Source organism: Mus musculus, chromosome 5 (genome assembly GCF_000001635.26).
Source record: "Mus musculus strain C57BL/6J chromosome 5, GRCm38.p6 C57BL/6J".
In the NCBI taxonomy this organism is placed as follows: domain Eukaryota; kingdom Metazoa; phylum Chordata; class Mammalia; order Rodentia; family Muridae; genus Mus; species Mus musculus.
This window is the reverse complement of record NC_000071.6, coordinates 149,741,041-149,757,917: the sequence shown is the minus strand read 5'-3', so window position 1 is coordinate 149,757,917 and position 16,877 is coordinate 149,741,041. Positions and strand designations below refer to the sequence as shown.

General features: G+C 44.6%; 1 protein-coding gene and 1 long non-coding RNA gene across 4 annotated transcripts in view; one reads left to right on the top strand and one right to left on the bottom strand.

Moving 5' to 3' along the window:
* Gm36141 (predicted gene, 36141) overlaps positions 1 to 15,756 on the top strand; it is a 27,342-nt gene extending 11,586 nt beyond the window's left edge. Inside the window, exons 2-3 of the long non-coding RNA NR_168889.1 lie at positions 9,489 to 9,644; positions 15,575 to 15,756. This is a non-coding gene — a long non-coding RNA (predicted gene, 36141). The remainder of the gene's footprint in view (positions 1 to 9,488; positions 9,645 to 15,574) is intronic.
* B3glct (beta-3-glucosyltransferase) overlaps positions 1 to 16,877 on the bottom strand; it is an 84,500-nt gene that overhangs the window by 4,682 nt on the left and 62,941 nt on the right. For 2 of the 3 annotated variants that reach the window (XM_030254627.1, NM_001081204.2), the window contains 4 exons: positions 12,379 to 12,492; positions 11,314 to 11,413; positions 7,368 to 7,487; positions 3,709 to 3,853 (listed from right to left, as the gene is read on the bottom strand). In XM_030254627.1, the coding sequence (XP_030110487.1) occupies positions 3,709 to 3,853; positions 7,368 to 7,487; positions 11,314 to 11,413; positions 12,379 to 12,492 (479 nt within the window). Of the gene's footprint in view, positions 1 to 3,708; positions 3,854 to 7,367; positions 7,488 to 11,313; positions 11,414 to 12,378; positions 12,493 to 14,769 lie in introns of those variants that run through there. The other variant, XM_030254628.1, reaches the window with a different exon arrangement.

The window sequence follows — 16,877 nt, the reverse complement described above, 5'->3', positions numbered from 1 at the left end:
TACATAGCCCAGGCTGGCCTGGAAGTTCCTATAGATTGGGATGGCCTTGGATTTTGAGATCTGCCTGCCTCTTCTTCTTGAGTGCTGAGATTTAAAATGCCCACCATAACAATTGACCCAAGATAAATGTTGATCCATATTGCAACTACTTCAATTTAATATTTAGTAGTGACTATGGGAATCTCAAAGCAGAAAGGGATATATCTTCGACTACTTTCCCTCAAACTCCACACTCGTTGCCTTGAATTTCTCTTGATTAATTTCTCAAATGCTTTACATCCTGTGTTCCACACTTTTTGTCCTGGAGACTGTTCAAGCATGGCAATAAACATAAACGGTTTCCTCAGTAATTCATATAAGTTGGTGGTGTGTGATATAACTTGTGGGAAAAAATTAAAATGAAAAACAAAGAAAAGGAAGAAAACGTACTTCCTAGGTCTCTTCCAAGAAACTGCCAGGGCTGTGCAGGTGTGGGCTGTGCAGGTGTGGGCTGTGTAGGTGTGGGCTGTGCAGGTGTGGGCTGTACAGGTGTGGGCTGTGCAGGTGTGGGCTGTGTAGGTGTGGGCTGTGCAGGTGTGGACTGTGCAGGTGTGAGCTGTGCAGGTGTGGGCTGTGCAGGTGTGAGCTGTGCAGGTGTGAGCTGTGCAGGTGTGGACTGTGCAGGTGTGGGCTGTGCAGGTGTGGGCTGTGCAGGTGTGGACTGTGCAGGTTTGAGCTGTGCAGGTGTGAGCTGTGCAGGAGCTCAGGTGAGGTATTCTCAGGACCTAGGCTGCATACCCAGGTGAGGCTTTCAAAGAGAAAACATGAGTTCACTGTAGGGAAAAGCGGTTTAATTCTGATCCCAATGTACAAACGGAAAGGGTGTAATGTTATTTAATGTCACCGTTCACATTCTCTGAAACTCAGAATAGGAAGTGCAGGCAGAATGAGACATGCCCCAAAATGACATGGTTGCATCATTTTGTGTTCAAATGACAATGTGTTCAAAGGTAAACTGAAACCAGACACAATCCTGATTGCATTAATCAAAGTGTCAAGTTTCCATCATGCCCTTAATTTGTCTATAAATTTATATAGTCATTTGTGGTTTTTTGTTTTGTTTTGTTTTTAGATTTATATATCTCATGTATGTGAGTACACTGTAGCTATCTTCAGACACACCAGAAGAGGGCATCGGATCCCATTACAGATGGTTGTGAGCCACCATGTGGTTGCTGGGAATTGAACTCAGGACCTCTGGAAGAGCAGTCAGTGCTCTTAACTACTGAGCCATCACTCCACCCTTAGCCATTTGTTTTATATTGCAACTTATTTAGCTTGTAATACTAAAATCATCTCAATTATTACAATGATATGTAACACACTTTTTTAGACTCTTTTATGTGTATGAGTGTTATACTGAAAGCATGTATGTATATCTGTCTTATGGTATTATTGCTGTGAAGAGATCCTATGACCAAGGCAACTCTTATAAGGGCAATATTTAATGGGGGCTGGCTTACAGGTTCAGAGGTTCAGTCCTTTATCACCATGGCAGGAAGCATGGCAGTGTCCAGGCAGGCATGACACTGGAGGAACTGAGAGCTCTACATCTTGATCCAAAGGCAACCAGGAACAGCGTCTTTTCTGCCCAGGGTGGACCTTGTGCATTGGACCTCAGAGCCCACCCCCAGAATGACACACTTCCTCCAACAAGGCCATGCCTATTCTAACAAGGCCACACCTTCCTGTGGGCCAAGCATTCAAACTCATGAGTCTGTGGGAGCCATTCCTATTCAAACCACCACATATCACATGTATGCCTAGGGTCCATGGGGGCCAGCACTGGATCCCTGCAACTGGAGTTAACAGATGATTGTGAGCCACCACATGGGCACTGGGAATTGAACTTGGGTCCTCTGCAAGAAAGGGACAAGCTTCTCAGATAGGGCCCTGGTGACACCGACCTAGGGGTATAGCATTGGAGACCTGGTAGCGATGCTGCCTGACATTCGTATGTTTTCATCTTGTCTTCCCCAAGCCGAGTCCTCTCTTCTGAACAAAGCTTTTTTTTTTTTTTTTTTTTTTTTTTTTTTTTTTATTCCAGGGAGGCGCATACAGGTAAAAATGATGTTCTCTGTAACCAAGCTAAAGGGTGGGGGGAACAGGGAGGATGGCAGAGACTTTGGACATGAAAGACTTGTGTTCCATTATTCATATTCAAAAAGTATATATAGTAGGGGAAAAAATTTAGAAATTAATGCTTCTAAGTTTATCGCTAGTTTTTATTTGATGTCCAGAGTCCCAAAACCATTATTTATTTTTACAAATTCTTCTCCGGTTTAATATGTGTATTTTATGCAGTGGTCACTGAACATGGCATATTGCCATATCCATTAGTGAAATATGATTTTGGGATGGGTGATCTAGGCCTGTGATTTTACAGTGACCTACCCTGACGGAAACAGGAGGGCTGGCCAGTGCGGCCTCTGAGGATGCTCTGAGTCCCTCTCCCTACCTCTTACATATGGGGCATCTGAGGTGTGGGTACCCTGTCTCAGATTCTCTCAGCACAAACAGCATGGAGATCTGGGTTGAGACATTACAAATGCCAAGTCCACTTCGAATCCAACCACACTCTAAAAGATGCTCAAGAGAGCAGTGTAAGTTGGGGGCGCAGGCTATAAACCCTCTGCAACATCAGGAAGGGTTCAGATTTACTGTGTGAATCCGAGAAATCAAGAGCTTTTAAAGCACGAGGAACAACACATAACTAAAAATAATCGTTTCTGAATTATCTTCAAAGGACGATGACTCCAGGATTACACTATCTTTCCGTCTTCCTAGGAGGAAGAGGCTGCTATAGAACAATCTAATCTTCGTACGTTACTTCCCTTATGCACAAGCAGCCTGCGTTATTTTTCCATGAGTGAAACATGGAGACATAGAGTCCGAGAGGCAGGAACAGAGAGTAATTCACTTTCTGAGCTGTCGTAAAGATAGCGTAAGACACGGGCTTAAAAGGGAAAGATATCTCGAGGCCTGGGTGCATACGTGCCTCCCAGCAGGGTCCACGAGTGAGGGCTCCCATGAGCTTCCTCTCAGAAAAGCTCTATTAGCCCCCCTGCGCATTCCTGGACACAGGCATGAGTTCTATCTTCATTGCCAATGCTTAGACGTTCTTTGCTGTGTTCAAGTTGTTTTTCTATAGTGAGATTCTGCCATGCTCAGTCCTCTATATTGCTAGGATTGTAGATCTAAAGTGCTAGGATTTGCTATTTATTGGGAAAGAAAGAGAGGAAGGGACAGAGAGAAGGGAAGGAGGGAGGGAGGGAGGGAAGGGAAGGGAAGGAGGGGGGAGGGAGAGAGAAAGAAAGAAAGATCAAGAGAGGGGGAAGGAAGAAAGGAAGGGAGGGAGGGAGGGGAAGCAAGTAAGCAAACAAGCTCAGGAGGAGGAGCTGGAGAGATGGCTCAGCAGTTAAGAGCACTGGCAGCTCTTCCAGAGGGCCCAGGTTCAATTCCCAGTACCCACAAGGCAGCCCTCGACCATCCAATACTCCAGTTTTCTGACCTCTGTGGGCAGCAAGCCTGCACATGATACACATACATACAGGCAGACAAAACACTCACACATGTTAAAAAAAAAACAAAGATAATATTCCCCATGGAACCTGCCTGCATCTTCCTTAAGATTTCCAAAAACATGAGAGGAGAAACGTGCTCTCTCACCTGATGGAAGAGGGGGCTGTGTGTCACGGGGACCCCCAGCCCACTGAAGCACATGCCCAGAACCATGTCGTCCGGAGCGTCATTGCTGTAGCATCTGCAGCTGCTCACGAGAAGTCTCCGGATGGCTTCCCTGCTAAAGACCATCCTGGCAGAAGCAGACAGAATCGAGGATTAGAGTGGTGCTGTGGAGCCCACTTAACCTAATGGAGGGCTTTGGTTTACAGGCTGAACTCCCGAGAGGTTCTGACGGAAACTTCCACTGACAACTGGAGAGGGCAGTTTTGCAAGCTGTGTAAAAGCAAACTCAACTTAAGAGACGCTTACCTCCCTAGGAAACCCTTTTGTATGTATCTCCTGTAAACAAACACTATGTTATTTTTCTAACGTTACAGTGTTAGTTTTTGTCAACTTGACAATCATCGGGGAAAGACACTAGAATCATCTGGAAAGAGGGAACCTCGCTTGAGAAAATGCCTCTATTAGTTTGGCCAAGAGGCCTATGGTCTATGGCCGTTTCCCCAATTAATAATTGATATGGGAGGGTCCAACCCACTGTGGGTAGCGACGTCCTGGGCACTGGTCTTGGCTGTATCAGAAGGCAGGCAAGGGAACAAACCAGCAAATGGCACTCCTCCATGGTCTTACCCTGACTTACCTTCATGATGGACTGCAAGGTATCAGATGAAATAAACCCTTTTCTCCCAAAGCTACTTTGTGTCATGGTTAAAACATGTGTCATGTTTAATCACAGCAACAGAAAATAATGCAGGGGTGGACAGACAGTGTTTTTCTGTTTTGTTTGATACAAGGTTTCTTTGTGTAGCCCTAGCTGTCCTGGAACTCACTCTGTAGCACAGGCTGGTCTCGAACTCAGAGATCCGCCTGCCTCTGCCTCTCAGGGGCTGGGATTAAAAGCATGTGCCACCATGGCCTGGCTCACAGCCTGTCTTCAACAGTGCTATGACACCATTTGACCTCGTGTGTGGTACTTCCTGGTGGAGTCTCAGCCCACTCTGGTCTTTCTGTGCTCCCCCTAGCCCCCAGCATTGCAGGCAGTAACATTTCTCTCATAGAACCTTCTCAGCTTCCCTTGATAGCAGGATTCTGGATCCACATGACATCAGGGAGCCAAGTCTGAGGGAGACTGTTTACTACTGCCCTTGCCGGTCTGTGCAGCAGAGCGGGGCATGGGGTCAGACACACAATCTTATAGGCTATCCCTAGGTGTGCCTTGAATGGAGTATCTGAGCATGAGACTCTGCAGCTGCGGTGGGAATTGAACTAGGTCCTCTGGAAGAGCAGCCAGTGCTCTTTACTGCAGAGCCGCCTCTCTAGCCCCTAACCTGCTGTATTAAGAAAGAAAGAAAGAAAGAAAGAAAGAAAGAAAGAAAGAAAGAGAAAAGGAAAGGAAAGAAGAGAAAAGGAAAGGAAAAGAAAAGAAAAGAAAAGAAAAGAAAAGAAAAGAAAAGAAAAGAAAAGAAAAGAAAAGAAAAGAAAAGAAAAAAGAAACAACAAAAACCTAAACAAACAAAAAACTGGATTCTTAAGCCAAATTCTTGGAAACTCCTAAGTGGCCCTGGACAAGGTACACAACATTGTCTGTACCTTTTATCAAACGCCCCCTGATGGGATCAGTTCACGGAAGGTCACTTCTGCATCCTAGTGAAGGAGCTTTGAAAAACCGAACCTTGCGTGACTCATGTCATCTATGTGGAAATTAAAGGACAGTGTTCACACATGTTTACTGACTTGCTCTCTATACCTCGAGAAGCAATGAGTCCCTTTGCTACAAAGTGGGGCCATGATGAGAAACAGGACACAGGTGCTGTCTACAAATAATTCATAACTTATGCAGGAAGCAGCGAAGTAAATAGGCAATTAGACTGTAACAGGTTGCATAATGTACTGTGCACCCAAGCACATTAGAAAAGTATCCAACCCCGACTGCTGGGCTGTGCAGAGCTGCTGGCAAGCAGGCCTGGTAAATGACAGTGACCTACACAAGTCTTCAGGGAGACCCTAAGACACAGGGAGCTGGGAAGAAGAACAATGCTTTTCAGAGAAAAGAAGAAACAATGTGTTTCTGGGAAATTGCAACAAGCTCAACCAAAGGGTGCATGCCAAAGTCACCAGGGGGCCCTAGGAACCCTGGATACGCAGAGGGTGCTACACTCTGGTTGTGAGACACGGAGAAATCAAGTTAGTTCTGGTTAGGAAGCTTCCTTTCTGCCTGCTACCGGTTTTAAGGGAAAAAAAAAAAAAAAAAGAAGAAGCCGTTCCTCAACCTCTCCTGTTTTCTGTGTCAACATGGATTCTCCCTCAATGCCAGCTCTTCTGCCTCGATGTCACCAGCAGGCTGCCACGGGGGGGGGGGGGGGCAGAAGGCAGGGCACGTTTTTGGACTTCTGAAACTGTCAGCTAGAGAAACCTCTTCCTGTTAAAAGTTACCCAGGCTCAAGCATTTTGTAATAGTGACAGGCAAAACAGACTAAGACAGAGCCATTCCAAACCAAGGTTTCATTAAATAGGAATGAAAGGCCCTAACCCTTCAAAAGCTTATAAACATAAGCTTAGATAACACTGCTTGGCACACAGTGACCATAACTGTCTACAGCTGATATCCAGTTAATACCCTCCTCAACACCCACTAGTAAAGGCTGCAGCAATAACAGAGGAGATTAACTGCTCGATTGATTTACCCATAAAAAATCAAATTAAAATCTTTCCCCACAGAGTTCAGGCAGGTGCTTCATTTAAAACGATTGATTTTTAACTATTTAAAAACCTATAAATCCTATATAAATATTACTTAATTGCCTAATCTAAGATTCTATACTCTTCTTTCATCAAACATGATTTATTAGGCACTGGATAATTTAAAATTTTAATGACTTTTTTTTTTCTGAAATTGAAATCCATAAGCATTTTCTTCCATCTAAAAAGGCAATCAAAACTAGTTGGCTGTGTAGAATCAAGCATTCTTACAGGGAGATTCCCACCACCACGTTCTTTGACCTGAACTTGGTAGTATTTCTTCAAAGAATAAAATAATGTTTACAGTGAATTCTGTTCTTGTTTCCAAAATGTAATGTTTATTTTTCTGTAACAGAAGTAACCATTGTCTAGAAAGAATCCAAGTGCCAGAACAGGCAGACTTCAGAACCACAGACCATTTCTGCCTGTGCAGAAAGAAAGAAAAAAAAATTAATGTTCAAAGTACCTTTCTGGACTCAACCAAGCACAGGTGAAAAATATTTAGCCTGCATCCTTTCCATCATCCCAGAAGTGACACAATATAAAAACTATTTCCAGCTAGGCATGGTGGCACACCCTCCCGATGCCAGCATCACTCTGAGGCAGGGGCATCACTCTGAGGCAGGGGGAGGAGGAACTTCAGGCCAGCCGAGGATACACTGTCAGATCCTCATCGCAGAAGGGGACATTCCATAGCATTTATGTTGTAATGTGTGTCAGAAATGATCAGGAACTGATTTAAGGTTTGCGGGGGGGCTTCGGCACAGGTCACACTGCCATGTCACATTTTATCTAAAGGCCTTGGGCACCTGCAGGGGTTCCTGGACTCTTAACCCTTCAGGGATGAATAGAGATACAGAGAAGACAAGAGATGGCTGTGTCCATAAGCCACTCTGCTCACTCACCCGCCTCCTCCTGTGACATAGCTGTAGCCGCCTGTGCCTAGGCCGTAGCCATAGCGCTCTCCCAGAAACACAGGGTCGCTGGAGTCATAGCAGCTAAGCAGGTGTCGGAGCCTGGAGATGCTGAGACACAAAGAGAAGGCTTGTTTAGTTCTTATATGGCTTCAGAATGAAGTATTTAGAGGTAAAATCCAAGTGTAGAGTAAATGGATTTAAAAGAAAAAAAAAATTCAAAATATGAACATGGTACATTAGAATAGGTGTCCTTCGTCCAATTTGAACTCAGTCATGCTGGCCCCAGGTACCTCCCTGGGGGCAGCACGTGTCAGGTGACTGACTGAAGGTGCTCAGATGGCTGTAACTCTCCTCTATCAGGCAAAACCTCAAATAGACTAGGGCTGTTTTAACACTTGAGAAACACAAAAGAGCTTCCGAAGGCTTGGAGGGGCAGGGGTGGCAAGGTGGCAGGGTGGGGGGTGTTGTTCTGTCAGGGTGGGGCTGGCAGGTGGGAAGAGACCTAATCCAGAAAGGTGTCCCCACAAATCCTCAGAGTAAGGCCAGCCAGGTCTACACAGTCAGTTCCCGGTCAGCTACAGAAAAAAGGAGGGAGGAGGGAGGGGAACAGAGATAGGGAGGGGAACCAGGAGAGAGACAGAGGTAGGACAAGGGAGAGAGCAGGAGAGAGAAAGAGAGACAGATTGAGAAAGGTTAGGGACTGAGAAGGGGGAAGGGGGGGGGGGAGGAAAGAAAACCCAGGATAACCCTTAGATGCCTTACAGAGGCAGAAGAGATTTCCAGGTCACCCACCAACAAGCCTTAACTTTCCCTTTTAACACTGACCAGTGATCCTGAAAACTAGTTTCTGAATGACCCATAACTTTGGGTTAAAATCTTAACGGACTAACTTTCACGATGCCTCTGAGTCCCGCAGGCTCACAGATGGGTGTCACAGGCTCTGAGCAGAACATAGCGTTGCAAATGGACAGGGAGCAGCAGGTGTCCCAGACACTCACTGTCCTCTGCTTGGGGAGAGTGGAGGTGACACACAAGAAGGACCCAGCTTTCCTAGCTGCTACCCGAAGAAAGAGTGAAGCCGGGAGATGCAGGAGCAGTTTTACCGTAAAAGGACAAGACAGAAGCAGCCACACCCCTCCTTGCGCGAGAGCGTTTGCTCCAGAGTCTCATGCATTTGCAGCCTGCTGCACGTTGTAAGACTGTAAATAGGTTTAGAACGTCTGGAGGCCAAGGCCTTTGCCGAGGCTGGCGGTTTCGAGTGAGCATAAAACACGATCCCTCCGTGTTCTGCTGTGGTTGGCATGGAGGTTAAACATTCTAAGCGCCTAATTTGGAATCTGTTTTCAATGAGCGGTCTGAGGAATTCATCTGCCCGGAGAGAATGACTGCATTTACTGACGGAGGGGCTGTGCTTGAAGATCTAGGGAAACTGAAGTTCGGTGTGGAAAAGACCAAAATCTGCCGCCCCCCCCCCCTCCCCGACTTTCCAGGGCAAAACAGGTCTACTTCTTGAGCTTAAAAAAAAAACAAAAAAAAAAAAACAAAAAACAAAAAACGAAAAACAAAAACAACAACAAAAAAGGGGGGATAGAGGTGGATCAGCACGGAGCACTGGCGGCTTGTGCGGAAGAGCCAGAAGTTCAATCACCAGTACCCATATGGAGGCTCACAACTATCTCTAACGCCAGGAGATTCAGCGCCCTCTTCTGGCCTCTCCAGGCACTGCATGCATATGGTACACATACATGCAGGCAAAAACACTCATAGGCATAAAATAATTTGTTTTTTAAATCTTAAAATTAAAATAAATAGAGAGAATTGTTTTTCTCTTCTTCCTACATATTGTGAAATTGTCAGTTCTACCTACGGCATTCAATATTTTAAGGTTAAAGTGATCTAAGGTTCCTCTGGGCTTCTTATACCACGGATGAGTCTCATTTTCAACATACTGCTGAGAGGCTCGGGGACTGCAAATGTAGTTTGATAATTATCACCCACTTCGCATTCACTAAAGAGTAAGAATGTGGGTGAGTGGGATGGATTTCAATTCCATCTAAGGGGAGTTGGCCCAGGAAAAGCATTTCACTTAACAATCTGTTCCCATTGCAGGCTTTTCTGAGTGTCGGGCATGTAGAGGAAAAGCACGTCCCTGCTCCCTAACAAGGACCACTGGGCTGGATGTGTGCAGCATGGCAGTGCTGGCAGATCTCAACGCAGAACCCCAATCTTTCAAGGCCAGAGGGTGCTGTATCCTGGCCTATTATGGTATTGTATTTTATAATTATAGAAGAGTTACAAACACAGGATGAGAGCCCAGCTACCCTTGCCCCAGATTGACCAATTCTCCCCATTTACTATAGAGCCTCATTCACAGGCTCTCCTCCATGTATATCAAAAATATAAATGTATAACATGTATACTTTTTCACTCTCCTGAAAAAATGTACAAAGTAAACTAATTCTCCTAAAAGTGTGTATATCATACCCTTCCCCAACCATTCCAGTGTATATTTCCTAAGGGCAAAAAAGTCCTCAACTTCAGGAAATGTAACAGTTGACATGGTAACTTTCTTTAAAAATCAGCCATTCTGCCCCTACATATTAAACCAAGAGAATTAAAAGCACGATGTCTACACTGAGACTTCTCTATGTAGATGCATCTTGGTGGCTGGAGTGGCAGCTCAGCAGCTAAGAGCACCGGCAGCTCTTACAGGGGACCAGGGTTCAGTTCTCAGTACCCAGATAGCAGCTCATGAACATCTGTAACTCCAGGTCCAGGAGATCTAATGCCCCCTTTTGGTCTTCACGGGCACTGCACCCATGTGATACACATACATAGATATAGGCAAAATACATAAAATAAGATAATGGGACCTTTAAAAAAATATAGTAGGCTCAATTAAAATAAATTGAAATCAAAACACTAAAACAATATATTTAAGTGGACTACTAATTCTAATTTTTATGAACTGACATAATAATGTCAGTTACAGCACCTCCTGCCCTGACCTAGTGTTTTTCTTTGGCTTGTAATTACTGACTTATCTTTGAATTGTCAAACTTTTCTTCTGCGATGTCTGATTTGCTGTTAATCCTGTTCAAACGGTTTTTTAAATCTCTGATAATAGAGTTTTCATGTTTATAAGATTTTTTCATATCTTCCATGCATCCCCTTTGAAAATATGAAATAGAGTTGTGATTACTTAAAAACAGAATAATATATATGTGTATATATGTGTGTGTATGTATATATATATATATATATATATATATATATATATATATATATATTAACTAATGGCAATAGTACCAATTCCGGACAATGTCACTCGCTGAGTTATGGTGTCTCAGTCTGCCCAATGGGAACAGATACCACGCCCAGCCCCACAGAGTGTCCACTGTCATTCCCTCTGATCATTTTGGTGGGATCTGTTCCAGCATGGAGAAGAATCTACTGTACTGAATACTTAATGCAAGGGTTGTGGTTTGTAAGTCTGTCTGTTTGTTGTTGTTGTTTGTCTGTTTGTTGTTTGAGACAGGGTTTCTCTGTGTAGCCCTGGCTGTTCTGGAATTCACTCTGTAGACCAGGCTGGCTTTGAACTCAGAGATCCCCCTGCCTCTGCCTCCCAAGTGCTGGGATTAAAGGCATAGGCCACCACCTCCTGGCTTATCTGTCTGTTTTCTATTTATGTGTCCTACAACAGCCTTGGTCTCCTGAGACTCTCAGCCCCACCTCTTTAATGCAAACTATGTAGGTTCCAGCCAGTCCCTCTTCCTAAGCTTGGTGTAGCCAGAAGGCAGTCAGTGGGGCAGTGACCTGCTTCGTGCTGCCAAATGTTCAATATCTTAAAACCACCCCATCCCTGCCACTCTGTCACCAGAAGCAGACATTGCTATCGTCAGTCAGTCCCGGGATGAGAGGGACTCTTACCTACCTGATTAATGTGTCATCGTCCACAATGACTAACCATGAGATTTTGTTGTGACTGTGATTCAAAAATTTTTCCAAAATGGCAAAGGTTTTTCCACAATGACCTAGGGAAGATGAGGAGAAAACTGGCAATGTATTATTTGCTTTAAAATATGTAGCATCCATTTAATTTTTTTTCAGTCTTAAAGTGGCAGGAGAGCCCGAAGGTTGTCATGCACAATAACGGGAAACTGTTCTAGAAATTAGCCTTCAGTGATTTCCATGTAAGCTGAAATAAGCCCTCTCCTCCCTGACTTTTGGTCACGGTGTTTTGTCACAGCAATAGAAACTCTATTTTATGTATATGAATGTGGTTCTCTTCAAACACACCAGAAGAGGGCATCCGATCTCATTACAGATGGTTGTGAGCTACCATGAGGTTGCTGGGATTTGAACTCAGGACCTCGGGAAGAGCACTTAGTGCTCTTAACCGCTGAGCCATCTCTCCAGCCCCTAAAACGCTAAGTAAGACAATGTCTGTAAGCCCAGCACTTTGGCGGGTGTAGGAGGATCACAAACTCAAGGGCAGCACGGGGGCTTTAAGGCCAGCCTGGGCTACACGAACTCTTTCTCGAAACCAAACCACTCTGAAAATGTCTTTCACTAGTAAACAACCTGAGAAGCTGATAAAGTAACTTGGTGCCTCCCATTCCAGCCCTGAGGAACTGTGTGGAGCTGGGGAAACTCAGTGCTAAGGTGCAGACCATCCCTTCTAAATGGCAGAGTGTCTGTCTGTAACCCAAAGTCCCATGTGAGAGCCGGTATCTATCTACAGGTAAAGATACTCAGAGAAAGAAGAGAGAAAGAAAGAGAAAAAAATTAAAATAAGAAATCCTAGCTGGGCGGTGGTGGTGCACGCCTTTAATCCCAGCACTTGGAAGGCAGAGGCAAGAGGATTTCTGAGTTCGAGGCCAGCCTGCTCTACAAAGTGAGTTCCAGGACAGCCAGGGCTATACAGATTTCAGTTTCTCCTGACTCATTCATAAACAGTTTGGGGATGATTTAAGTCAAGGCAGGATTAAGGACTCACCCCTGTCTGTATTGGGAATTCCCAAATCCACCGTGGGGATGGCGGTTTCTGCATAGTCACTGTAGTATTCGATAAGGCTAGCCTGTGCCGCCCATGTCTTCTTTACGATGGGTACTGAACACACCACAGAGGGAACAATCATAGCCATGATGCAAAAAGAGAAACAAAAATTCAAATCAGCAGTGACCCCACAGAGAAGCGACATTCTTTCTCAGTGCCGCAAGCCTCCGTGCTTGCACCCGAGGGAACGCCAGTGCCCTCTGCTGGTGAGCAGAGGGAAGAGCACTCTGGTTGAAGGGCTACTGTCCATTGAGCCTGAGGTGCACATCCCTCCCACCTCCCCTCCCCTTAATAAGACATTGGTCAGATAACACTGCTTTGTTTAAACGGACTGTGAATCATGTCTCTTCTCCCCAAAAGTTAGTTCATTTAACTCTCCAATAAATAGACTCTAAAGATATTTCTGGAAGCTGGAGAGATGGATCAGTGATCAAGGACACTGGCTGCTCTTAGAAAGAGCCTCCAGGTTCAGGTCCCAGCACCCACATGGTGACTCAGAACTATCTGCAGCTCTACTTACAGGTAATCTGATGCCCTCTTTTGGCCTCCTCGGGCACTGGGTGTACATGTGGTACATATACTACATGCAGACAAAACACTCATAAAGTTAATTAAATTAATTTAAAATGTATTTTGTGTATATGTGTGTGTGTACATGTGTACATGTATGCATGCACTGTGTGAGTGTGTACACATAGCAGAGGCAAGAGAAGAACTTAGGGGACAGTCTTCTCTCTCTCTCTCTCTCTCTCTCTCTCTCTCTCTCTCTCTCGGCAAGGCCTCTCTCACTGAGCCTGGAGCTTATGCTATTCAGCTAGGCCACACGTTCAAACATATGCGCCAATGGGGCAGACTGCACATCCAAACTCTCCACCATGGAGAAAAATCATAGAGAATCCTTCTCTCAAGGACGTGTCCCACAGAGGTACTTTAAATTGGAGCAGGGTAAAAGTTTATTCTTCAAAGGATGAAGAAGAAGAGGAGGAGGAGGAGAGCTCCCAGCTTCACAGGTAGCATAAATTTTCTTAGGGCTTCCTAGAGTCAGTGAACCCCTCATTGTAAGGGACATCAGAATAACCCATTTTTACCCCCTGAGAATTTACCTGCAAACCTGTCCCCTGTTACAAGGGACATTTGAACATTTTATGAGTGTTCAGTCCATTCATCAGATGTGAACGTGCCAGGAAGTCAAGAGGGAAGGGTTGTTTAGATTCTGAGGAATTTGCTGGCAAATGGACCTTTTTCTCCAGGCTCAGGACGGAGAACAAAAAAGGGCAGTCGGCTGGTGTTTGTGGTACCCCGAGAGTGTTAGAGACGCACACATGTGAGTATTCCTCATCTTTTGCAAAGTGGCCCTAAGCTTGCCAAGCATCCCTCCTGTCTGATCAAAAACAAAACAAAACAACAACAACAACAACAACAAAAAACAAAACAAAAAACAACAACATCTGGAACACGGTCTACCATTTAACAGCCACGTGACTCCCTCGGCCAATTACCTCATCTGACCAGTGTGGCCAGGTCGGATCGCGCTGTACCCGCAGCCTTTCATCAGAGATGGCAGCTACGACACACCATATAACGAAGCTGCCCATTGCCTCCCCGGACACGATCACAGCAGTAAAGATCACACCTAATAGATTTTGTCTTTTTTTTTTTTTTTTTTTTAAATCGTGAAGCAAGAGTGTTGTTTATTTTTAAGAGCCAGATGAAGCTGTGAAAAGAAACTAAAGGCTGAGAAGTCTCACTTAATCTTTTTAATTAGAGGGAGCTCAAAGAAAAGCATCACATGCTCTCTTATGTGATGGACGCAAACTGCCTGCTCTAGGAACGTGAGACACGCGGAGGCGACGCGGAGCAACGCAAAGAAAACACTTAAGGGGTTCTGACAGCTCATGTCACACAGCGAGGACCCCTGGGCCCAAGAGGAAGTCATTGAGATGCATATTAAAAATCAGGGGTCTCTTCCCTACACACATGTTTCAAATGGTGTCAACACGTATTACTTCCTGGAGCCAATAAATAAATAAATAAATAAATTCATTTTGCTATGCTCTGTGATTTTTCTAATCTGTTTCTGTCGGACTCCAGGCAAATGCAGTAGCAGCGTTGCTCTTTCGTGGTTAGGGATACAAGCAAAACAGTTATGATATTCAAACTTGGTCTTGTTATCAATCCATTGGGGTGACATAAAAATGTGAATTCCGCATGCATTAACCCTTGCCATTCTGTCCTTCTTCTTCTTCCACGGAGGTGACTTGGACATCATGAACCGGGTAACAGCATGGCCCACTTTTGGTTTTTCAAAAACATACTTTCTTATCTGTTGTATTTTTCCTCCCTTTCATTGCCATTTGGCCTTTATTCCTTCACAGACTTCTACCCCAGGAGAGAACAGGAAAATAGGAACACCAGCCACTATCCTGGTGTTCTGCTTGGACAGAAATTCAATCTGCCGAGGCCCCACCCAGTGTGTGCTATGGGTCACACGCAAGCTGACTTCAATTCCTTGCTACCCTTCCTTTACTTCTGAAAAGGAAAAGCCTGCCTGCGCTGCTCCTGCCCATCGTCAGGCATCAATGTGAATATCGAAGACAATTTATCAACTGAGGTCTGAAATATATGCAAGTAGAGTCAGGTTAGAGCAGAGAGCCCCGGTCCTGCCTCCTGATCCAATGGAGTAGCACTCGAGGCTCCTCTCCCTAAGGGAAAGCTGCTACTTCTTAGCCAGAGGAATGGAGAGTAGCTGAGGCTGGAGAAGGCTCCCTGGTTTACAGCGCTTGTTGCTCCTGCCTGGGTTCAGCTCCCAGCACGCACACAGCGGCTTTCAATCATCTTAATTCCAGTTCTAGGGCACCTGATGCCCTCTTCTGACCTCCACAGGCACCGGGCATATGCACAATCCACAAATAAATGCTCGTATTCATAAAATAAATAAGTAAATCGTGGAATCCACCTCTGGTGGGTGGAGCCATCCCATTGTCTCCTTCGATTGGTCAGGTAAGGACCCACCCCTCAGTTAGGTTCAACCCTTCCCAGAATTCCTGCCCTGGGTGCCTCTCTAGAAGTTTCTGCTGGGTCTGTCCACCCTCAGAAAAGTGTAACTTTTCCTTATTTACTGCGTTCCTTTTTCCAGATGCTGACTGAACTCCACAAGTATGCTTTCTCAGAGACTCGGGATTTCTCCGGCTTTCCCTAAAACCCCTCCTGGTGTCCTCATGCCCGCTCAACTCCATGTGCCCCACATCTGTCAAGACTCGGTTTCTCTGCTTCGGAGTATTTCTTTTAAATTCTAATTAAATTGTCTTGGAGTTTCTATTTAAGTCTGTTCTTAAACTTTTTTTTTTTTTTAACTAATGAGACAAAGAATCCCAGGAGATGACTCTGATTACCCTGATAACATTAGATGACTATAGCAAGGCTCCCCACATTTCGGGTATCCAGAGACCATGGGATGTGGGTCAGCTGGGTATTAGTCTCCTCAGCCCTCTCTACAAAATCAAGGGGATCGCAGTATTACCATAGCATGAGAAATTGTCCAGTTACAACTAGATTGGTTGTTTTATACATATACACACACACACACAGAAAGAGAGAGAGAGAGAGAGAGAGATTGAGATTTAGAAGCCATATGGTACTGTCATTAATAACTGATCAGTTTTCTTGGGCCAACTGGTATTTAGACTTTTCTTAACAAGTTATTTTATTATTTTTAAAGTGTGTGTGTGTGTGTGTGTGTGTGTGTGTGTGTCTGCACGTGGGTAGGTGTACACGAGAGCCAGAGGTGTCAGATCCCCTGCAGCTGGAGTTATAGGCGATTGTGAGCTGACTAACATGGGACCTGGGAACCGAACCCAGGTCCTCTGGAAGAGCAGCGAGTGTTTTCAGCCTCTGAGTCATCTCTCCCTAGCTAGACTAGAGTTTCAAAGGAGACTGCACAGAGCCCAGTGGGCAGGCTTTGTGTCCACCCACCAAAAGGAAGAACCAATCTAAAAAGCAGCCTTCTTCACAAATGACTGCACAGAAGTTTAAAGAGAGCTCGCTGCAGAAACCCACATTTGAAAACATCAGACCCCCCCCCTTAGGTCTCAAGTCTCAGTCACCTCAGATCCAAGATAAATGTTTGAGATTTGGTAATTTAAAAAAGAAAAGTTTAAACTCTGAATCCAAGTATAAAAGCATTTCATAGATATCTTTTTTAAATTTTTTGATCTTAAGAAATTAAGAAAACCAAATTGTTCAACATTCCTAAGTCAAAATGAACAAACACTCATTTCTGTAGATTGTGGAAAATGCAGCAAGAAGGAACTTTAATTTTTCATTTCATTATTATCTGAAAAATACACTCCTCTTACTATCTACATTATTAACATCAATATTGCAAAAATAACCATCTGAGCACAGCTTCAAGATCAGCTAAATCAATGTAAATATTTTTC